Below are 17,454 nucleotides of genomic sequence, written 5' to 3'. Positions count from 1 at the left end.
TAGTGTGAAAATAACACGTGAAATTATATAATAATGTGTTAATCATTTCACACATAAGGTTTAGTGTGGAAATAACATGTTAAATTATAAAAAAATATCTTCATCATTTCACACATATGTCACACCAGGGTATAAATCGTTTCCAAACTATGAACAAAACTGGGATTTATAGTCCAGGAAATTCGGTTCCTGTTTGATTTTGATCTTTTGTTATTTTTAAGTTTCTTACCTAAAGTGTCACACTTGTCCCTCGCTCTGCAAATATCTTGTCTGAGAAAAACAAACACATGTACAAAAAGTGATTAACAGTTCAGTAAAACCTTGTTTCCTCCGAGGTTACGTTCCAGAAAGAACTTGTTATAGGCAAAATAGAAATCTTAATTTGACGGTTTCAAATTGCAGGGATTAGTACCTTCCACTGTGACCCGAGTCATTGGATTAAATTGAGGGAAATGAAAAATGATTATGAAAAAAAATACAAAGTACAGTCGGACAAGTAGTAACTCAGGTGTATTTTCATTGCTCTTGTCAAGCTGTTTGACGTACATGTGAATCGTAAACTGCAATGTTATTGACGCACAGGTAGAGAAGACGCAGAGCGACTTTTAAGCCAATCAGAATACAGAACACAATGCACAACGCAAATCCGTGAAGTCGCAAAACTGTGAAAATTAAACCAAGTAACCGTTTTTTTAACAAATTTAAAAACGTTTACGAAATAATATTCAAAATCTGTCAAATTATCGGATTTATTTATTTATTTCACATATATTTTTTCTTTTAACAAATCACCCAAAAATAAAAGTAAATGGATGGCGGGTTGAATTCAAGGCATATTGGAAACCCGCCCCCTATATATTTCTTTTATAAATCATTTTAACTCATCATCATCTCTTAAATATAATTATAACAATTACTTTCCAAATCGGACAGTGATTGAAGTGTTAATTTTCTAATTCTGTGTCACTTTAAAAAATAACATCTTATCTAAAATAAACTCACTGAACATATTATTATATTTTTACTTTTATATTTGTGTAAAATTGAAAAAATTGGTACACTGCAAAATAAAAATAAAAACTCACCTATTGCAGATAATTCTGCTCAAGTTATTTTTAACCTTTGTCACTTAAAACAAATTAAAATATGACCTAAACTTATACTTTAAGTATTCAATTTATTATTATATTTGATGTGTAAATCGATACATCATTTTGTCATACTTAGAATCAACTATTTTTTCAAAAAATATTTTTGTATCCAAGTGACACAAAAATACGTGATTTAATTTGGTATATATGTTTTTCTATTAAAAGAAAAACAAAATCTATTTTGGTATTTTACTATATTTGTACTGGTTTTGCGGTGAAAAAAACCTCCAAAAATAATACTGTAAATAAGCAGAATTGTCTGACAAGTGGGACCATTTTACCCAATTTTACAGTCAACAAAAATGAGCAAATACAAATACAATTGGGCTGTGTACCTGGTGATGAGGATTGCGGTGTCATGGTGCGAGTGATGGTTATCATCCAGGACATTTTGAGTGTGCTGCCAAATGCAAAAGTTCTTCAAAGTGGTCTGTGCGTTAAATGACACCATAGGACCTTCCTATGAGGGGGAAAACAAGTTAAATGCAGAAATGGCTCTTTGAATCTGAGAACTTCAACTTGAATTTTTTTTCACCTGCTCATTGTTTATGATGACTAACTTTACAATCACAATGTTAATGAGGTTTCCAATGCTGGGATCCTTGTAAATAGAAGATACCTGAGGAGAAGGAGAGAGAATAGAAAGTATTTCAATATCAAAACAGCTGGTGTGTGTTTTTGAGTGACTTTGCAGGAGTTGATGATATCTTAGCTCCCTGTTACGAGAGAAGCATTTTGAAGCCCGGGAAATCATTTCAACTCTCCCGATGGCGCCCCAACGCCTGGAGAAGCTGCTATTTTGACGGGTATATGCTCAGTGTGAGTCTGTGAGACATACCTGAGTGAATGTTCTTACATTTATCAAAACTGCCACACGGGTACTGACTGCCTGGGACTGCTTTCTCAATTCTTGTTGGCTGTTTGAAAACTGTGTTTAGCATTGCTTAGGTCTGCCATTTTCCCACTCAAAATCCTTAAACCTCAAAATGTGTGTGTGGGATTTGTAGGCGTTAAAAGAAGATTATGATTTCAATGTTTGCGCAGCTCTATTCTATATGATATGAACAAATTTGACCAATATTGTCTGGCAGAATACACTTCAAATTCACCACTAGAGGTTGTTGTAGCATGGAGCTGTAGCATGTGCATTGGAAGGAAACCACACGGAAGCATGAAAGATAACACTTCCTAAAATCCGGAATTGTTACTTCCATTCTTTCTTGCCGGAGCAAGGATTAATTTCAGCCAGCAACAGAATATTCAAGAAAGTGTTTTTCCCCTCAAGCGACAAGAAAAGACTGCAATCTGACTACCCCCGGAGTGGCTGAAAAGAGAGATGGCTGCAGTTGGTCATAGCTGGTGTAAACAGCTAACATTTGCGGCTAGTGGGAGAAGTCACTATAAATGCCAGTAAAACAAACAGTGGCAAAATAGAATATGTCAATCGCCGAGACTCTGAAACATGGATTTCATCTGTGGAAGAGGATTGACACTGAATAATTAAGTAAGCTTGATTTACACAATAACAATGGCGGTAAGCCATAGCCTGCAAGCAAGTGAATAACATGAGTGGTTAGGGAAGGAAACGGTGGAAAAGAAGTCAGACACCACTCTAATTTTAAAAGCATTAGTGTTCACAATGGTTTCCTATTTCGGTTTGGCCTGCCCTCTAGTTGAAGCCGGGCTTTTTCTCACCTTTATCATTTACATGCTATACTAAAATGTAGAAAAAAAGGGAAAGGCAAGCATGACATGACTCTTAAACACTTGCCCCGCCTCATGCTCCTTCTACTTAGTTTGCTCTGCTCCGAACAGCTTTGCTAAAAGTAAGATAAAAAGCATTGGAAAATAAAGGCATATGGGCTATTTAAACTCAGTTGGGCATTGTTAACACATACTTAATAGGAGAAAATATTGAACTTTCCATTTTTTAAGGACTTACAATAGACATTAAGGTGAGTACGTAGTGCTGCAAGTTCCCCCCATGATGTTCCACCATTCTGCTGTCGGCAACCAACATAACTTCCACAAAACGGGGGAAGGAGAGGAAACGTTTGGCCCTCTTGTGAGGTCTTGAGTCTTCGCTTCTGCTTCCATTTGCAGGTTTGATGTCCGCATTGCTGCTCTGGGATCTGTGCAAGGCATCATCGGTCAAGCGGACACTCAGCGACTCCAAGTCGCTCAGTAAAGAAGTCCTTGGAACATTCATCTTGTCTAGACTTGGCTTTTTCCTTAGCTTGTGCCTCTTCCGCCTGTGATTGTGTCCTGGAAGGAAATGTAAAAAGGGATGAGAACCGTGTTAATCTACAGGAACAGGCTATTTGGCTCCGAAATGAAATCTGTACCAATTTTAACCGTATTTTTCGGGCACCCACCTTTTAAAGACCTTTCTTCTTTGTTTTTGTTTTACATGACAAAAAAACATGATGTATAATAAAAAGTAAATAAAAAATGTAAAATAGAGAAATAAATAGTTGTTTGAAAATGAAGAAAGCACTGTATTCATATGCTATAATTACATAAAAACAGTAACTCTAACTAGATAACATGAACATATTATACAAAGAAAAAAAGGAACTAGACATACTGCATACTATGTATCTTAACACAAACACGGATAGACACACAATGTATTAGTGCGATTATGACGTAACTTTTCATGTTTTTCAGTGTGAGCTCATTTTTATGTATTTTGCTATTGAAATATCCTTTAGAAATGTACTTGAAATCTTGGGGAAAAAAAGCATATTTTACATGACAATGAGTGCCTTGAGTTTGCTTTTAGACCGCCAACAATTTTCAGGTTAATTAGTTTGCCGCTAAAGCTAACCTAAGCAACACTGGTTGCTTATGCTAGCATGAGCAACATTAACCATAAATGCAGACACATGGAGACCCCCTAACCCCCGCAAAAAACACACACGTTTTACATGATAATGAGTGACTGGGCTTAATGTTGAGAAAGTGGACATTAAGCAAATAAATGAGGTAGTTGCTAAAGCTACTGATAGCGCTGCTAGACGCAAATCCTAGCGTTGGCGCTGCCGCCAACCAGAAATGTAAATGATGAAAGCCTTCCCTATTTTACATGATAGTGAGTGACTGGGTTTGTATTCAGAACATCAACATTTTGCAGCTATATTAGCTAGCTGCTATTACTAGCGTTCGTGACGCTAACCACTAACGTTGGAAGATAGCGTTAGAAGCTCTCCTTTTTTTTGTGCCTTTTTTCTTTCTTTTTGTCTTTTTCCCCTTTTTGTTTTTTTTTATTTCCTTGTTTTCCCTTTTCTTTTTTTACTTTGATATCTTTCTTTGCAAAAGGCTAGGGGAAAAAAGAAAAATGGTTTGGTCAATTTACCTTTCTGTAGTTAGTCTTCTTTCTTTATAGCACTCGTTTTCGGTTGCACATCGCAATAAACTAAAAAGTTTATAAATCATATAATACACACTGTCCCTTTGGTCTAAGTGCAGCCAATTGAAATTATGGATTCATTTATTAATGATCGATTTATCTGCACATCAATTTTTGATATTTTCATTTTTAGACTTTATTTTGTGTAGCATTTAAAAATGTATATATTTGAGAACAGTGGTGAAAACCCAATTCGGCCAAACCTCACCCAGACCCTAGTTCCGGCGGTCCTCAAGTCAACTGAGTTTGAGACCCCTCTCTTAAATATTATTATCATTATCCCCTTAGCCTTAGCAAAGCTCCACTTGCTGTGCAAACAAGTCAAAGGGTAGAAGATATGAAAAGAAAAGCTACGGAAACCTAAAAGCCTAAAGGCTGAATGTCTTGCAACAGAAAGGTGGAAAATATCGATATTATCCATCATATTATAAAATTCATTGATTTATTATAATGTGTTTGTGGTTGTAGTAAAACCTATATGTTATTTTATCAATGGCTGTTATAATAAAATAAGGTAAATCAAATTTGATGATCACCCAAGGTTTCATTCCAGATACATTTCTGTCCTTATCCCTTTTCGTCTCTTGAGCTCAAACGGAGCTCCAAGCCACCCGGAGCGCTTTTTCTTTTTCCTCTGAAAGAGGGCAGAGAGTTCAGGTTAGGTAAACCTGGCGTGAGGCCAAAATGAAAGTAGCTCAAGCTGAAGCACAAACAGCAAGAGGAGACCGGTCCGAGGAGGGACTGACTTCAAACTCTCTGCACTTATGGAAAATGAATACAACATCACTTTGGAGAGGGAATCCGCAATCCTCACCTTGCTTTGCAGAACAAAAAGCTTCTCAGTGTCTGTGATGATTTCTGCCTTCACGATAGTTAGAGTTTGACTTATAAAATAACAAAGTTCAAAATGAAATTATGTGCAGGAATGACTTGCAGATAATTATAATGGAAAGATCAATAAAGTAATCCCTCAATTATCGCAGTTAACCTATTTTGTTAAAAAACGTATTTAGTGAATTTTGAACCAATTGTGAACCGCGGTGGTACTGGAGCCGATTCCAGCTATCTTCAGGCAGTGGGCAGGAGACACCCCAAACTGGTTGCCAGCCAGTCGCAGGGCACACAGACAGACAATTTACTTGCTCATTCACACCTAGGGACAATCAGCACAGGCCAAATAGCCTGACATATATGTTTTTGGGAATGTGGGAGGAAACCGGAGTGCCTGGAGGAAACCCACACATACACGGGGAGAACATGCAAACTCCACATGGGGAGGCTGTGGTAGCTGGACCTGAACCCTGAACCTCCGCACCGTGGGGCTGGGTGCTAAGCACCCAGCAGCCGTGACGCCATGTGTCAACATATAAAAATAAATATCATTACTTCATACATAACTCCGGCTTACTCGCTAAATAGGCCTCATGTTTATTGTTTGATCTTCGCAGGACATTTCCGTTTTACTTTCTGCCCCATGACAAAAATGCTACAGTCCCTTATAGCGGATGCAAAAGCTGTATTAATCCATATTGAGTGCAAAACTCTGCTTCTGGAAAACCCTGTACAAGCACACCTTGTGAGTAGACGGAACTAAGGAATGGAGCCCACAAGCACGACACTTCATTGAAATCAATCTTTCATTAATGTAAATGTGGAAATGTTTATTTTCATAACGACGTCACTCTTGCTAGCTTCTCTGATTGCATTGCTGGCAAACGTCATGTATAATAAGATGTTATTCGTTCGTCACTAGTCATGTAAACAATTCATTCGGATTACTCCAATCAGCACCCAGGAAACGGAAGGCAGTTAGTTCTTCAAATGGTTTGAGCGTACTGGCGGACTTTATGGTAGGGTGCATCGTTTGAGGTGTCCTTAAAAAAATTATGCGTTCAAAGAGCACTTGTTTGTATTCAATGTGCCCATCTGCTTTTATCTTACTTTGAGCAAAGCTGTTCAGGGTGATACATGTTGTAGTGTTATTTCATGCTTTTCCCTATATTTTTTGTTCATTTCTATTAGTTAGTATGAAAATGGTAAAAGTAAAAAAGGCCTGTTTTAAGGACTACCCAGAGCGTTCTCCATCCGGGCACCGGTGCTGTGGAATGCTCTTCCCCCTGAGATCCGATCTGCAACCTCAGTGGAAATGTTTAAATCTAAGCTTAAAACTCACTTCTACTCTATAGCATCTGAATAACCTATATTTTTCGTCGGTTCCAGAGCAGGGGAATGTGTAATAATAGTCTGAAAAATAGTCTGTGTAGTATGGTGTAATAACCTGTGAAGCCCTTTGAGACTCTTTGTGGGCTATACAAATAAAAATGACTTGACTTGACTTGACGTCAACGCGAACCCCAAGAAAAATAAAGAAGTCTATTCGAACGCGTACACGAAAAGCACGCACTTGAGAGAGGCTGCAATGATAACACAAGCCAGAAGATGGCGGCTGTGAGTAAAAAGTTCTACATTTTATACATCTTATTTAAAGTGACGCAGAAATTCTGCAATGTACACAAAAATCAGCAGAAGAAATGAATAGAAACAAAGCAATGATACACTGAGGATGCTAATATCGAACCCCGATACACTGAACTTGTAGCACAATCACAGAGCTGAAAGCTACTTACAGTGACACCGAGCATCTGGCGAAGAACAGAAGAAAACATTGAACTATTGGTAGGGAGCAGCTGTGTCGGGTTGCTCGCTCACAATGTAGTTGTCAAAGTCTTGCATGAAAAAAACGGCACTCGTAAATTTGTTAGCCAATAGATGAGATCAAAAACGAAATAAGCCGAACATGTGAATGTAATTCCTGGATGTATCGTTTATCGGGTCTTGAAATATGGAAGCGTCCAGATAATGGCATGGGAGTAGTTTGCGACTTGATGTGTCAGTTCTAGAAAGCTTGCGCGAATCATTTCCAAAGAAAAAAAAAAAAAATATGATTACTAAGCAAAATAAATGGTTTAAAAAACAACCCTCATTACATTGCAACAGTTTTCTTATTTCAATATCTTATTTCTCAAAAAAATAATGCTATCAATAGATGCTAAAAATAATACCGAAACATTTAAAATCAAAGTTATCTTGGTGGATTAATACCTTAATGCAGCAGTTATCCGCCATTCACTATATTGCCTAATTTAAGTTTTTTTTTTTAAATTTAATTATACTAGAAAGTGAAAAATATTGTAAATAAAAATGTTGCCTCTTTGGCAGCTCATTATCTAATTTTGTCATATCAATTTGAGTCGTATTTTTGAATATAATACTATAATTATAAAATAGGAAAAATCCTTAAAATTGCTCATTTTTCTACTTTAAGAAAAATTTGAAATGTATACACACAATAATTTTTTCTTAGTTATTCTAAAATTTAACACAATTACAGTATTTGTTATCTTCTATATCAAAAACTTATTCTTGAATAAAAAAGTATGATTATAACCTTGAGTATTAAATGATTTTTATGTGGAATGTTTTTTAAATTCATTCATAAAAATGTATATGATTTTTGTAAAATAATACTACAATTTTTATTAAAAAATTTTGGTTAATTTTACTATTTATTTTAGAAAATACAGTAAAAAATATGATCCCTCTTGTCTTACTGTATTTTAACATTGTTTAGGAATAAAACATTATGATTATACATTTGTTTAAAAAAACAGTTTTGTAGAAATAAAATGAAAGGAATACTTAGAAAGATATACTTTTTGTGAAAAAAAATGAAAAAAAAAAACATAAAAATATGTCATTTACTAGGACAATTTTTTCATTTTAATGTTTTTTCCAATTTAACAAGAAATACAAATTAAAAATTTATCAAAATGCATTTTCCCTCTGTTGGATTATTTACTATTTGATTTATTAGGGATTTTCTTGATTCAATATAATAATGATTAAAGTTAAAAATCATTATTAATATTGATTTTTTTTTAAATTGAAAAGCACCTTTCAGGAACCCCAAAGTCGCTGCACACAGACTATGAAACATCAATAAATATTTTTTTAAAAGAGGGCAGGGGTGAGGCAAGTCTGAAGAGGTGGGTTTTTAGTCTGGATCTGAAGATGGACAGCATGGCGCAATTCCGAAATTTCCTGTTTTTTTACGATTCAATTATACACTACAGAATATTTTAACTCGTTTTTCTAGTAAAACATAACTGCATTTGGTGCTGTTATCACTATTTTTGTAGTGTCCGCCTCAAATGCGACATATCTTACCACTACCATGAATTTGTATAAAAGAGCAATATGAATACATCTGACATAACTCGACACAGAAACAGGTGATAAAGAGTCACCATATCAACAAAAGCATTGCTCCTCTCTTCCCGGATTCGCTCGAGAAAGGTAAAGCCAGTCCATATTGTTTCTTCGATTCCTCCGTTTTGATGATTTGGCAGTCTCAAGTTTGGCAAGGGCTTTGTCGTCAAGGAAATCCAGGTTGGAAGTTCACGGCCGCGGGTCGACCCGGCTTCATTATCGTAAAGCCAGAGGAAGCCCGAAAGTCAACAGGAAGTTCAGACAGTAAACTCAGATGAGATGATATAAGGCTTTCAAACTTCCGAACGGGTCTTCCTGTTACTGACTATCAGCTGCAAATGTCATATGTGAAACAACCTGACATGTCACTTAACCATACTGAAAGACAAGAGTTTGGAGGTAAGATCGGGCCTAAAAGAAATCCAGCCCGACCCGACCTGCGGATTCAAAAGCGCGAACCATTCCAACCAGAGTGTGCGTTTCGGCTGTAGTATGCGCGGCGCCAAAGTGCAGCAAGTATGTGCAGCTTTCGGTTTATTTCAGGCTCGGTCCCTCAAATCAAATGAGCTCTTCGGCACTGAACTACTCGTGGCACCGAACTACATGCGGCACTAAAGTGTGTTATTCAAGTAAAAGTACTGTTACTTTAGAATAATATTACTCAAGTACAAGTAATGAGTAGTCATCCAAATAGTTACTTGAGTGCGCCAAACAGCAAGCATGCTGTGGAGTTCCTCCACAAAGAAAAAACGTATGACAAGAGAAAAGCCCGGTTTATTTACTGACATTTTATGCCCGAACCCAGGCCCAAGATCTTACCTCTAGTTTGGATTAACGCCCAAGTAGAAAATCCACAATTCTCATTTTTTGCTCTCCAAGAATCTATTGGCCAGATAACAGGTTATGATTACCTTACAATCGGCTCAGCCTTTATTATATAATTGTTTCCTGATACGAGTGATTATGGGGAATGACGCAGCTTCTTTCATGTGTGGGAACACACTTAAAAGTCTAAGCATGGGTGACAAACCTTTCCGAAGCCAAGAGCTACTTTTTTTGTTACTGATTAGCGCTTGGGGCTACCAGTTTGATATTTTTTCTAAAATGATAACTTAGCGTGTTATCTCTATGTTGTAACTATGTTATTATTATGTTATTAAGTAATTATGATGATTATAAGTGGGGTAAAATGGGCTCAGTCAACCACTAAAACTTCTGCCATGTACAAGGTCGCTAGGTAATTTAGATATATAAATTATAGACTATTTTTTTTAAGTTTTGGAAAAATTTATTTTACATGCAGAAAGACTGATCTCTTATGTGAGTTAGAAAACAAATATCCTAGAAAATAACATGGCCTATAACTAATGATTTATTTTCAGAACTATTTCATGGGCTACCGAGGTATTTAGGGGGCTAACTGGTGCTTGCTGGCACCACTTTGGTGACTTCTGAACTATAATATAAAGAGATAGATACTGTATGCATTAAAAGTTATAATAAAGGATCTTCTAGTAACAGCTTATGTGTGGTATAGTTGTAATAGTTGTATAATATGTGCAGCAAAGTAGCATTGTCCTTGTCCACAATAAAATAATACTAATTTAAAAAACATTCCAAAAAGTAAGAGAGAGGGCAGAATAGTATGCTCTTTAGCAACACTAAGTGTCCCTGATCTACATAAAAGTTTGGGACAAAAACGACCCATTTTTGGGAGGTTGTTTCAAACAAAATTACCTAATTTTGCAAAGAGTTACTAAACACAAGTATTTTTTGGTTCCTGCAAACCATTGGGCAACAACATGCAGCCCGCGGTCACCAGGAAGCCCCCTGAGAACACCTGATTGGTGCACAGACCTGTTCTGAGAATTGTTATTTAATAAGAAATTATATTTCTAAATGGCGTGGTGTTTAAGTAGTTGATTGGGCCTTTTTTGACTTCACTTCTAAGGAGTACAATCTAGCAATACAGTAGCACATTCGCCTATCATGCGAAAGATCCCAGGTTCGAGACCAGGTGGAAACATATGTTGGCCTGGTGAAGAATGGGCGCAACCAGGCTGTACTTACCCAAGACACACTATAGGAAATGGTGCCTCTAAGACCATAGTGGTTAAGGGGTCCAACCAACCAACAAACCAAACAACCAACCAAAATCGTACTAATAGCATGTTAAAGCACTCTTTTCAAAATGCATATCAAAGAAGCAGCACATCATTACTTCCTAGAAACAAAAAAGGAACTCTCAGCTTCAAAAAGATTGATGATCCCTGTTATGAAGAAATGACACAGTTTTGAAAGGTTCAACAAAGTTACCAATCTTTGGTGGATGTTTTACAAAACACAATCCATTTTTTTAGGTAGGCATGAATAAACTAGAAGATTTTTAGGGGGTACCGAAAGAAAATGACCCAATGTTTTAGGGCTGGTTTGGATCAATGGTTCCCAAATTTTAGCGGGCTGGCGCCCCCTTGGCTCCCCGGTGAATTCCTAGTAATTGTTTTTGACGTGCCGTGTTTTTCAATATGTGCATTTTTAAGGTGCCGGTAAAAATGACTTGTGTTTCCTCTGGACCAAGGGTTTTTTGTTCAGTTCCACGTCCGCTTCGTCAAAACTAAACTAGGTCCAAACAAGTGATGTACCGCCCTTTTTCGGTGCAAGCTTCATTTCAATCTCGTTTGTTTACTCTGGGACTCTGTCTACAGAGTCCGCCATGACACTCAATAAGCTCACACGGTGGGTGTGGCATAGTGTGGTGCTTGCAAACTTTGAATCTCGTTTATTGTCTTGTTCCATCATTAAAACTTGCCTCTGATTGTTCGGCGCTTTTAAATCTCGAACATTAACAATTGTGGTTGTCTAAAACTCCATCACTCTCTACAAAACCTTGAAAAAAAACGCAGTGCTTTGCGGTTTCACAACCGCACTACATCACATCGCGATGTCGATTCGATTTTGGTTAAGCCGTAGCGTGTTATGTACGAATCGACAACAAACATTCAAACTTCTCACGTCGACTTCGGACTGCCACCCCCCTACCGCCCCCCTGCAGGCCCCTTCTTCCTCACTCCCCCCCCAGATCTCTCCACTGCCCCCAGGGTGGCGGTACTGCCCACATTGGGAACCACTGGTTAGATTAAAAAAAAATTAAATTTGTAACCATTTTTTATGGGTTCTTTAGTTTGAAAAGGCCAAATTTTTTGTTTCGTTGTAGTCCAAGACAATTTTCACGGAGACAAATAATTTTTTAGGCTATTCTTTACACTATAACGAAACCAATCAGTGTTGTAGGTGATTCGTGCAAAGTAAAACAAGTAAACAGGGTTGAATTAACACAACCAGCATTCCAATATTGATCCAACTTGGGTCATTATTCACTTTACCTGAAGTGTCACAAGCAGAGCCCTCTCCTGAATTCTCTTCCTTGGCTGCACTCTTCCTGTACACGATATGAGGTTTTGTGTGTTCCTCTTTAAAATGTTCTCCTCCATAGCTGTGAAGAGGCTCGACAAAATACTCCCCTTCTGTAGTTCTGAAGGTACCAAACTGAGGAGGAAAGAAAATGAAGTTATCAGTCCAACACACCTATTTCATAGTATAGTATAGTATAGTATAGTATAGTATAGTATAGTATAGTATAGTATAGTATAGTATAGTATAGTATAGTATAGTATAGTATAGTATAGTATAGTATAGTATAGTATAGTATGAAAAAGTATAGTATAAAAAAGTATAGTATAGTATAGTATAGTATAGTATAGTATAGTATAGTATAGTATAGTATAGTATAGTACAGTACAGTACAGTGCAGCATAGTATAGCATAGCAAAGCAATATAAATAGTATAATAGTATAATAGAGTAAAGCACAGTGAAAGCTTGACAGGACTAAGGATGGGACTGAGACGGCCATCAGCAAGACCACGCGGAGGTCGAGGACGGGTACGGATCGACTGAGGCGCCAAAGCGACACGCGTGCCGCCGCCGCCGCCAAGAGGACGGGAGCAAGTACGGGACCAAGCATGAGATTTGAATGTCTTGTACAAAAACTTTCAAACCTTTTTTAATGCGCTAATTTCGGTTATCAAATTCCAAAGTTTTCCACATTTTTAAGACCATGGGGGAACCCTGAGTATAGTATAGTATAGTATAGTGTATTGTAGTACACATCATTAAAATTGAGTTATTTGAGCCACAATGTTTTATAGGAATTTACAAGCACATAAGAATAGTCGCAAAAGTGAGCCCCATGATAGTTATCATAAGAAAAAAAAATAGTCTCTATATTGTATTGCGTTCTTGGCAGGCCAGCTCAAATCGCTATCTAATGTATATCGCTCCGCATGGCAAATTTAACACAACGGGATCATGAAGAATTCGCAATAAAAAATGTGCCAATATAAGCTCTTTCCATGTGGCGTTCACTGCTTCATTAAGTATCGATCAATTGAGCGTGACAGAGGCTATTTATGTACATTTGTATGTGACCGGTTCGTCAAAGTGCACGAGCATAACAAAAAAATCCTCACGCTGATGTTTTGGAAATGGAAAAAAAAAGATAAACTTGGGAGAAGTTACAACCTCCACTCAAAAGAGAGCGAGCCAAAATTCCAACCCGGAAGGTCTCAACTGAGCTGACCTCCACTTGACTGCCGTCAATATAAATATACTGTAAATATAAACTTTCAACCTAATAGGGCTGTGAAATCTGCACACTTGAGTCAAAACAAACATGCTGGAGCAGTATACAGCTGTTGTGCCGCATGCAAGTTTAAATACTTTCAACTCTGGATTAAGAACTAAAATAAAGATTCCTTCAAAATACTTTTGAAATTAGAATTTTAAAAGAATACGTCCCTGTGGGATCCTTACAGGTGTTTAGAAACCTAATAATAGGTATTAAATGTATTGGTCCTTTTTGAAAATGTTTTATATAACTATTCTGTTTAATGTTTAAAGTGACAGTGTGTATTAATTAGAGTCATCTTGTGGTAAAACAATAGAATGATGGTAGTCCAGATTTGCATTGGTATTTGGATAGCGTAAGCATGTGAACAAGTGTCAAATTGTGCTGCAAAACAATAAAAAAAATAGAGTTTGCTCATTTAATGTTTTTTTCTCATTCGGAGATATATTTTCTTTGTTTTTCTATTATTTGCAATTTCAGGCATTGTTTTGCTAATTATAAGTATTGTTTTTTTTTCTTTTTTGAAAGTCAACATTTCTTCAGATACATGAGCTAGCCTCTTAAGCTAACGTTAGCAATGCTAGCAGCTAATGCTAGCGCCACTTACGACGAATGCACCTCATGAAAACCCACTCTCCAAAAAAAACCATTTTACACTACCCATTTTTAAATATAAGTTATTATTTTATTCAAATATAATACAGCAAGAAATAAAGTCAGTAAGATAAAACACAATAAAAGACATTATTTTTAGTTTTCCATAAGCAGTGGTAGGGATATCCCTCGGTTTTTGCCTTTAAGTATTCAAGGATTCGCAGCAAAGGTAGGTTTGATTTTCGAGCAATTTTATGTTAAGTAGGTACGAGTGCACTCAAAGATACTCAATATAATAAGTTAGCTAGCGCACACTAGCTACTCTTTAGTGTCTTACTGTCGCCAATTCTCCGTACGTAAATGAGCTGCTTTTATTGGGATTGACCATCGATTCACAACAGTATTATTCCGAATAGCATATGGATTGAAAACTGTGCTCTACCATAAAGCTTATTACGCCCAAATGAACTGTCAAATTATCACCGGATAAAATGAAACAAACGTTCAGAAGATAAAAACGTCATTTTGCTAAAGTAAATATTTTCAACATTCTCAAAAGTGATTTGTATAAAAGGTGAAAATGCCTTGTGCTTTACTGTTCTAAAACATTCTCCAGAATTTTAGATACAAATTCACTTCAGTAACGCTTGCGCGAGGGGGACATTTCATGCCAGGGTTGCAATTTAACGAAGTACCAGCTACGAAGAATTGGTAAGCATCCAGACTTTTATAAGCTTTTAGATCAGCATTGGTGTATGGGGATATTCCATTTATAGTAGAACAGAACGTGTGGATTGAAGTCAGGCAGACGGTTAGATGTGTGAACATGGCAAAAGTATGATTGGTCGGTAGTTAGTATTGCTAATGCTATCCTCAGTTTCTCTAACTATCGCTCTTTGTGCTTTGCAGCAAGGTTAACCACCTCATCCAACAGCTGCACAATATTAGTTTGGTTTTGAATAGTATAGCCTTTTTTGTTGTTGTCTTCTGTTTACCGGCCTTGTCCACTGTTTACTACGGGTTACTACCGTCCGTCATGGTGTTGCCACGTGGTTAGGTCACGTGTTTGCAAAGGCTCAATACTACCGTAACAAAACGACAAGTAGACATCTACAAATAATAACACATAACACATAATTGCGGTTGAATCATTGTTTTTATTGTCATTGTATAAAAGTAAAATGGTATTTGATGGATTCTCATTTCAGTGTTAGAAATCAATTTAGAGAGCGGTAAGAATCGCTGTGTGCTAGCATTAGGTGTCCTCAAATTGAGCCAGATTTCGGAAAAATAATAGTCTCAAATGTAGCATGTTCCCACATTGTAGCTCCATGTCATTAGTTTCATGGTTATTAGATCTGGCATTGTTGAAATACTGTATTCTATTTAATAGCTTTTTTGGCTTGCTTGAAGTCATTTTGTGTTTCTCCTCACTACAAGACGCACTGGATTATAAGGAGCACCCACCAAAAATAGTATTTTGTGATGCATTTTTCATATATAAGATGCAATGGATTACAAAGCTATTTGAATTAAAACTACAGTAAACAATAGTTTTGTATGGAAAACAAATAAATACATTTAAATTAAAAAAAACAATTTTATAGAACATAAATGGCATCTGGTTTCACCACTAAACTTAATTTTAGCAACAAACAATGAACAAGTTAAGCACAAGAGGGGACTCGAAGATGACTCTATATGTTTCTCAAAGGCAGAACAGTTATCTAATGCAGACTCATTTAATTGTAAAACTGCATTTCCAATTGTATACAACATACTTTCGAGATATAAGGCATTCTTTGACATTTTTGGCCAATTTAGGGTTTTGTGTGCCCCATAAAGTCTGTAAAATAACGAAAAAATATCTCACAAAATATGAGCTGCATCAGAGTGGGTTGTACTCGCTTTTCCTGAGAGTAAGGGCCTCTTAAAAAACAAATGGTATATGATGAATAGTTTTGGCCACCGGTGGTATTCCCTGTTCAAATATTTTACCCCATACCAGGAAAAGTAGCTGCACAAACTCTCCAAATACTTGAAATTCTTTAGCTGGCAGTCTGTCCAGAATCATGATTCGAATTTCATCTGGTCGATTTTTATGAATGAAATCGACATAATCGTAGACCAAAATGTTTCTTTAAAATCCAGATGCGATTCTGTAAGGCTGCAAACGCAGGTGGTGACGTCTGGGCGGCGCGTATTTTGTGCGTAATGCGTGCGTAAACGCGTCAGCGACCGCAAGGAGCGCTTTGCGCGCGCTGCAATTTGCTGACTTGACATATTGACGCGTAAAAGTTTGATAGATGAGTTTTGAAATAGTGAGGGAGAAAAAGTGAAGAATGAATGCATGAATGTACTCACCAGTCCGGAGCATAAACTGATGACCGCGGCGTGCTCCGATTTGGCATTAACTTGTCCTTTATAAAAGCAATGCTTCAACTCTGTGTCCTCCTCTTTTTCCTCCTCTTCATCTGTCACGTTATCTCCTCTTGGTACTCCAAGTATCGTCACAGTGTAAAATGGTGCGATAAATCCCGAATCCAACGTCAGATTGAGGTGATAATTGCGTCCAAATGCAGAAATCCGGTAATGGATATTTGGAGCACCCCAGTAATGCTCCGTGGCGTTATCGCCGGTCCCGTCCAAACTTCGCCTTTTCCTCTTGAAGTGCGCGCTGCTTGGCAACTCCTCGCCGGTTCTGTCCACTCTCACCGGCGTGACGATCTCATATCCGCTGATATCCGCTTTTACTGTGCACGCAAACGCACCATCGTGGAATGTTAAGTTACAAAAGCAATCTTGCGCACTCGCCACGGAGCTCAAAAAGCGCCTTTCATTCATTCGTTCATTCATTCGCGTTTGAAAGTAACCCATTTGCAAAATTCTCACCTGTGTTTGGATTCCGTTGCAGGTTCCCCGTGGGTGCGTTTGCGGTTAATAAATCCGGGAATAGTAACAACCCCAAGCCCAAAAAGAGCACATGCATGATTGTCCGCGTTCAGAGGAAGAGCGGTAGCTTGGAGCTCCTCCTGAAGTCCTAATAACAACAATAAATATTAACACTAATAAGCGTGCATCCCGCCACCGGTGTCTTCAGCATTTCGGCCTGTGCAGCACCCCCACCATCCCCCAGTCTGCCTCATCCAAGCGTGCGTTATCCCGGCCGAGGTGCGCCGCTGCTGGGACGCGAGAGCTCCGCAAGTTTCCAGGCCAACGTGCATACTGCACGGAGTGCACGGAGGGGTGGGCTGCTTGCCTGTGTGTGTGCGTGGAGGGCGAGTGTGCACCAGCTCACTCCCCCCGGCGAGGGGCGGGCCAAGGTACAACTTTTTTTTCCAC

At 37.7% G+C, this 17,454-nt stretch overlaps 1 protein-coding gene across 1 annotated transcript in view; it reads right to left on the bottom strand.

Annotated features, from left to right (window-relative positions):
- The window catches only part of adamts9 (ADAM metallopeptidase with thrombospondin type 1 motif, 9), a 57,908-nt gene extending 40,761 nt beyond the window's left edge, over positions 1 to 17,147 (bottom strand). Inside the window, exons 1-7 of the mRNA XM_088338741.1 lie at positions 17,005 to 17,147; positions 16,477 to 16,865; positions 12,216 to 12,378; positions 3,094 to 3,416; positions 1,687 to 1,770; positions 1,487 to 1,611; positions 230 to 270 (exon numbers count right to left, since the gene is read on the bottom strand). Of these exons, the coding sequence (XP_088194867.1) occupies positions 230 to 270; positions 1,487 to 1,611; positions 1,687 to 1,770; positions 3,094 to 3,416; positions 12,216 to 12,378; positions 16,477 to 16,865; positions 17,005 to 17,101 (1,222 nt within the window). The 5' untranslated portion in view covers positions 17,102 to 17,147. The remainder of the gene's footprint in view (positions 1 to 229; positions 271 to 1,486; positions 1,612 to 1,686; positions 1,771 to 3,093; positions 3,417 to 12,215; positions 12,379 to 16,476; positions 16,866 to 17,004) is intronic.
- Between the last annotated feature and the right edge of the window lie 307 nt (positions 17,148 to 17,454).

This window comes from Urocampus carinirostris, chromosome 6 (assembly GCF_059441175.1).
Source record: "Urocampus carinirostris isolate Australia breed hairy pipefish chromosome 6, RoL_Ucar_1.0, whole genome shotgun sequence".
Lineage (NCBI taxonomy): Eukaryota > Metazoa > Chordata > Actinopteri > Syngnathiformes > Syngnathidae > Urocampus > Urocampus carinirostris.
The sequence above is the reverse complement of the archived record's forward strand: the minus strand, read 5'-3'. Positions and strand labels throughout refer to the sequence as shown.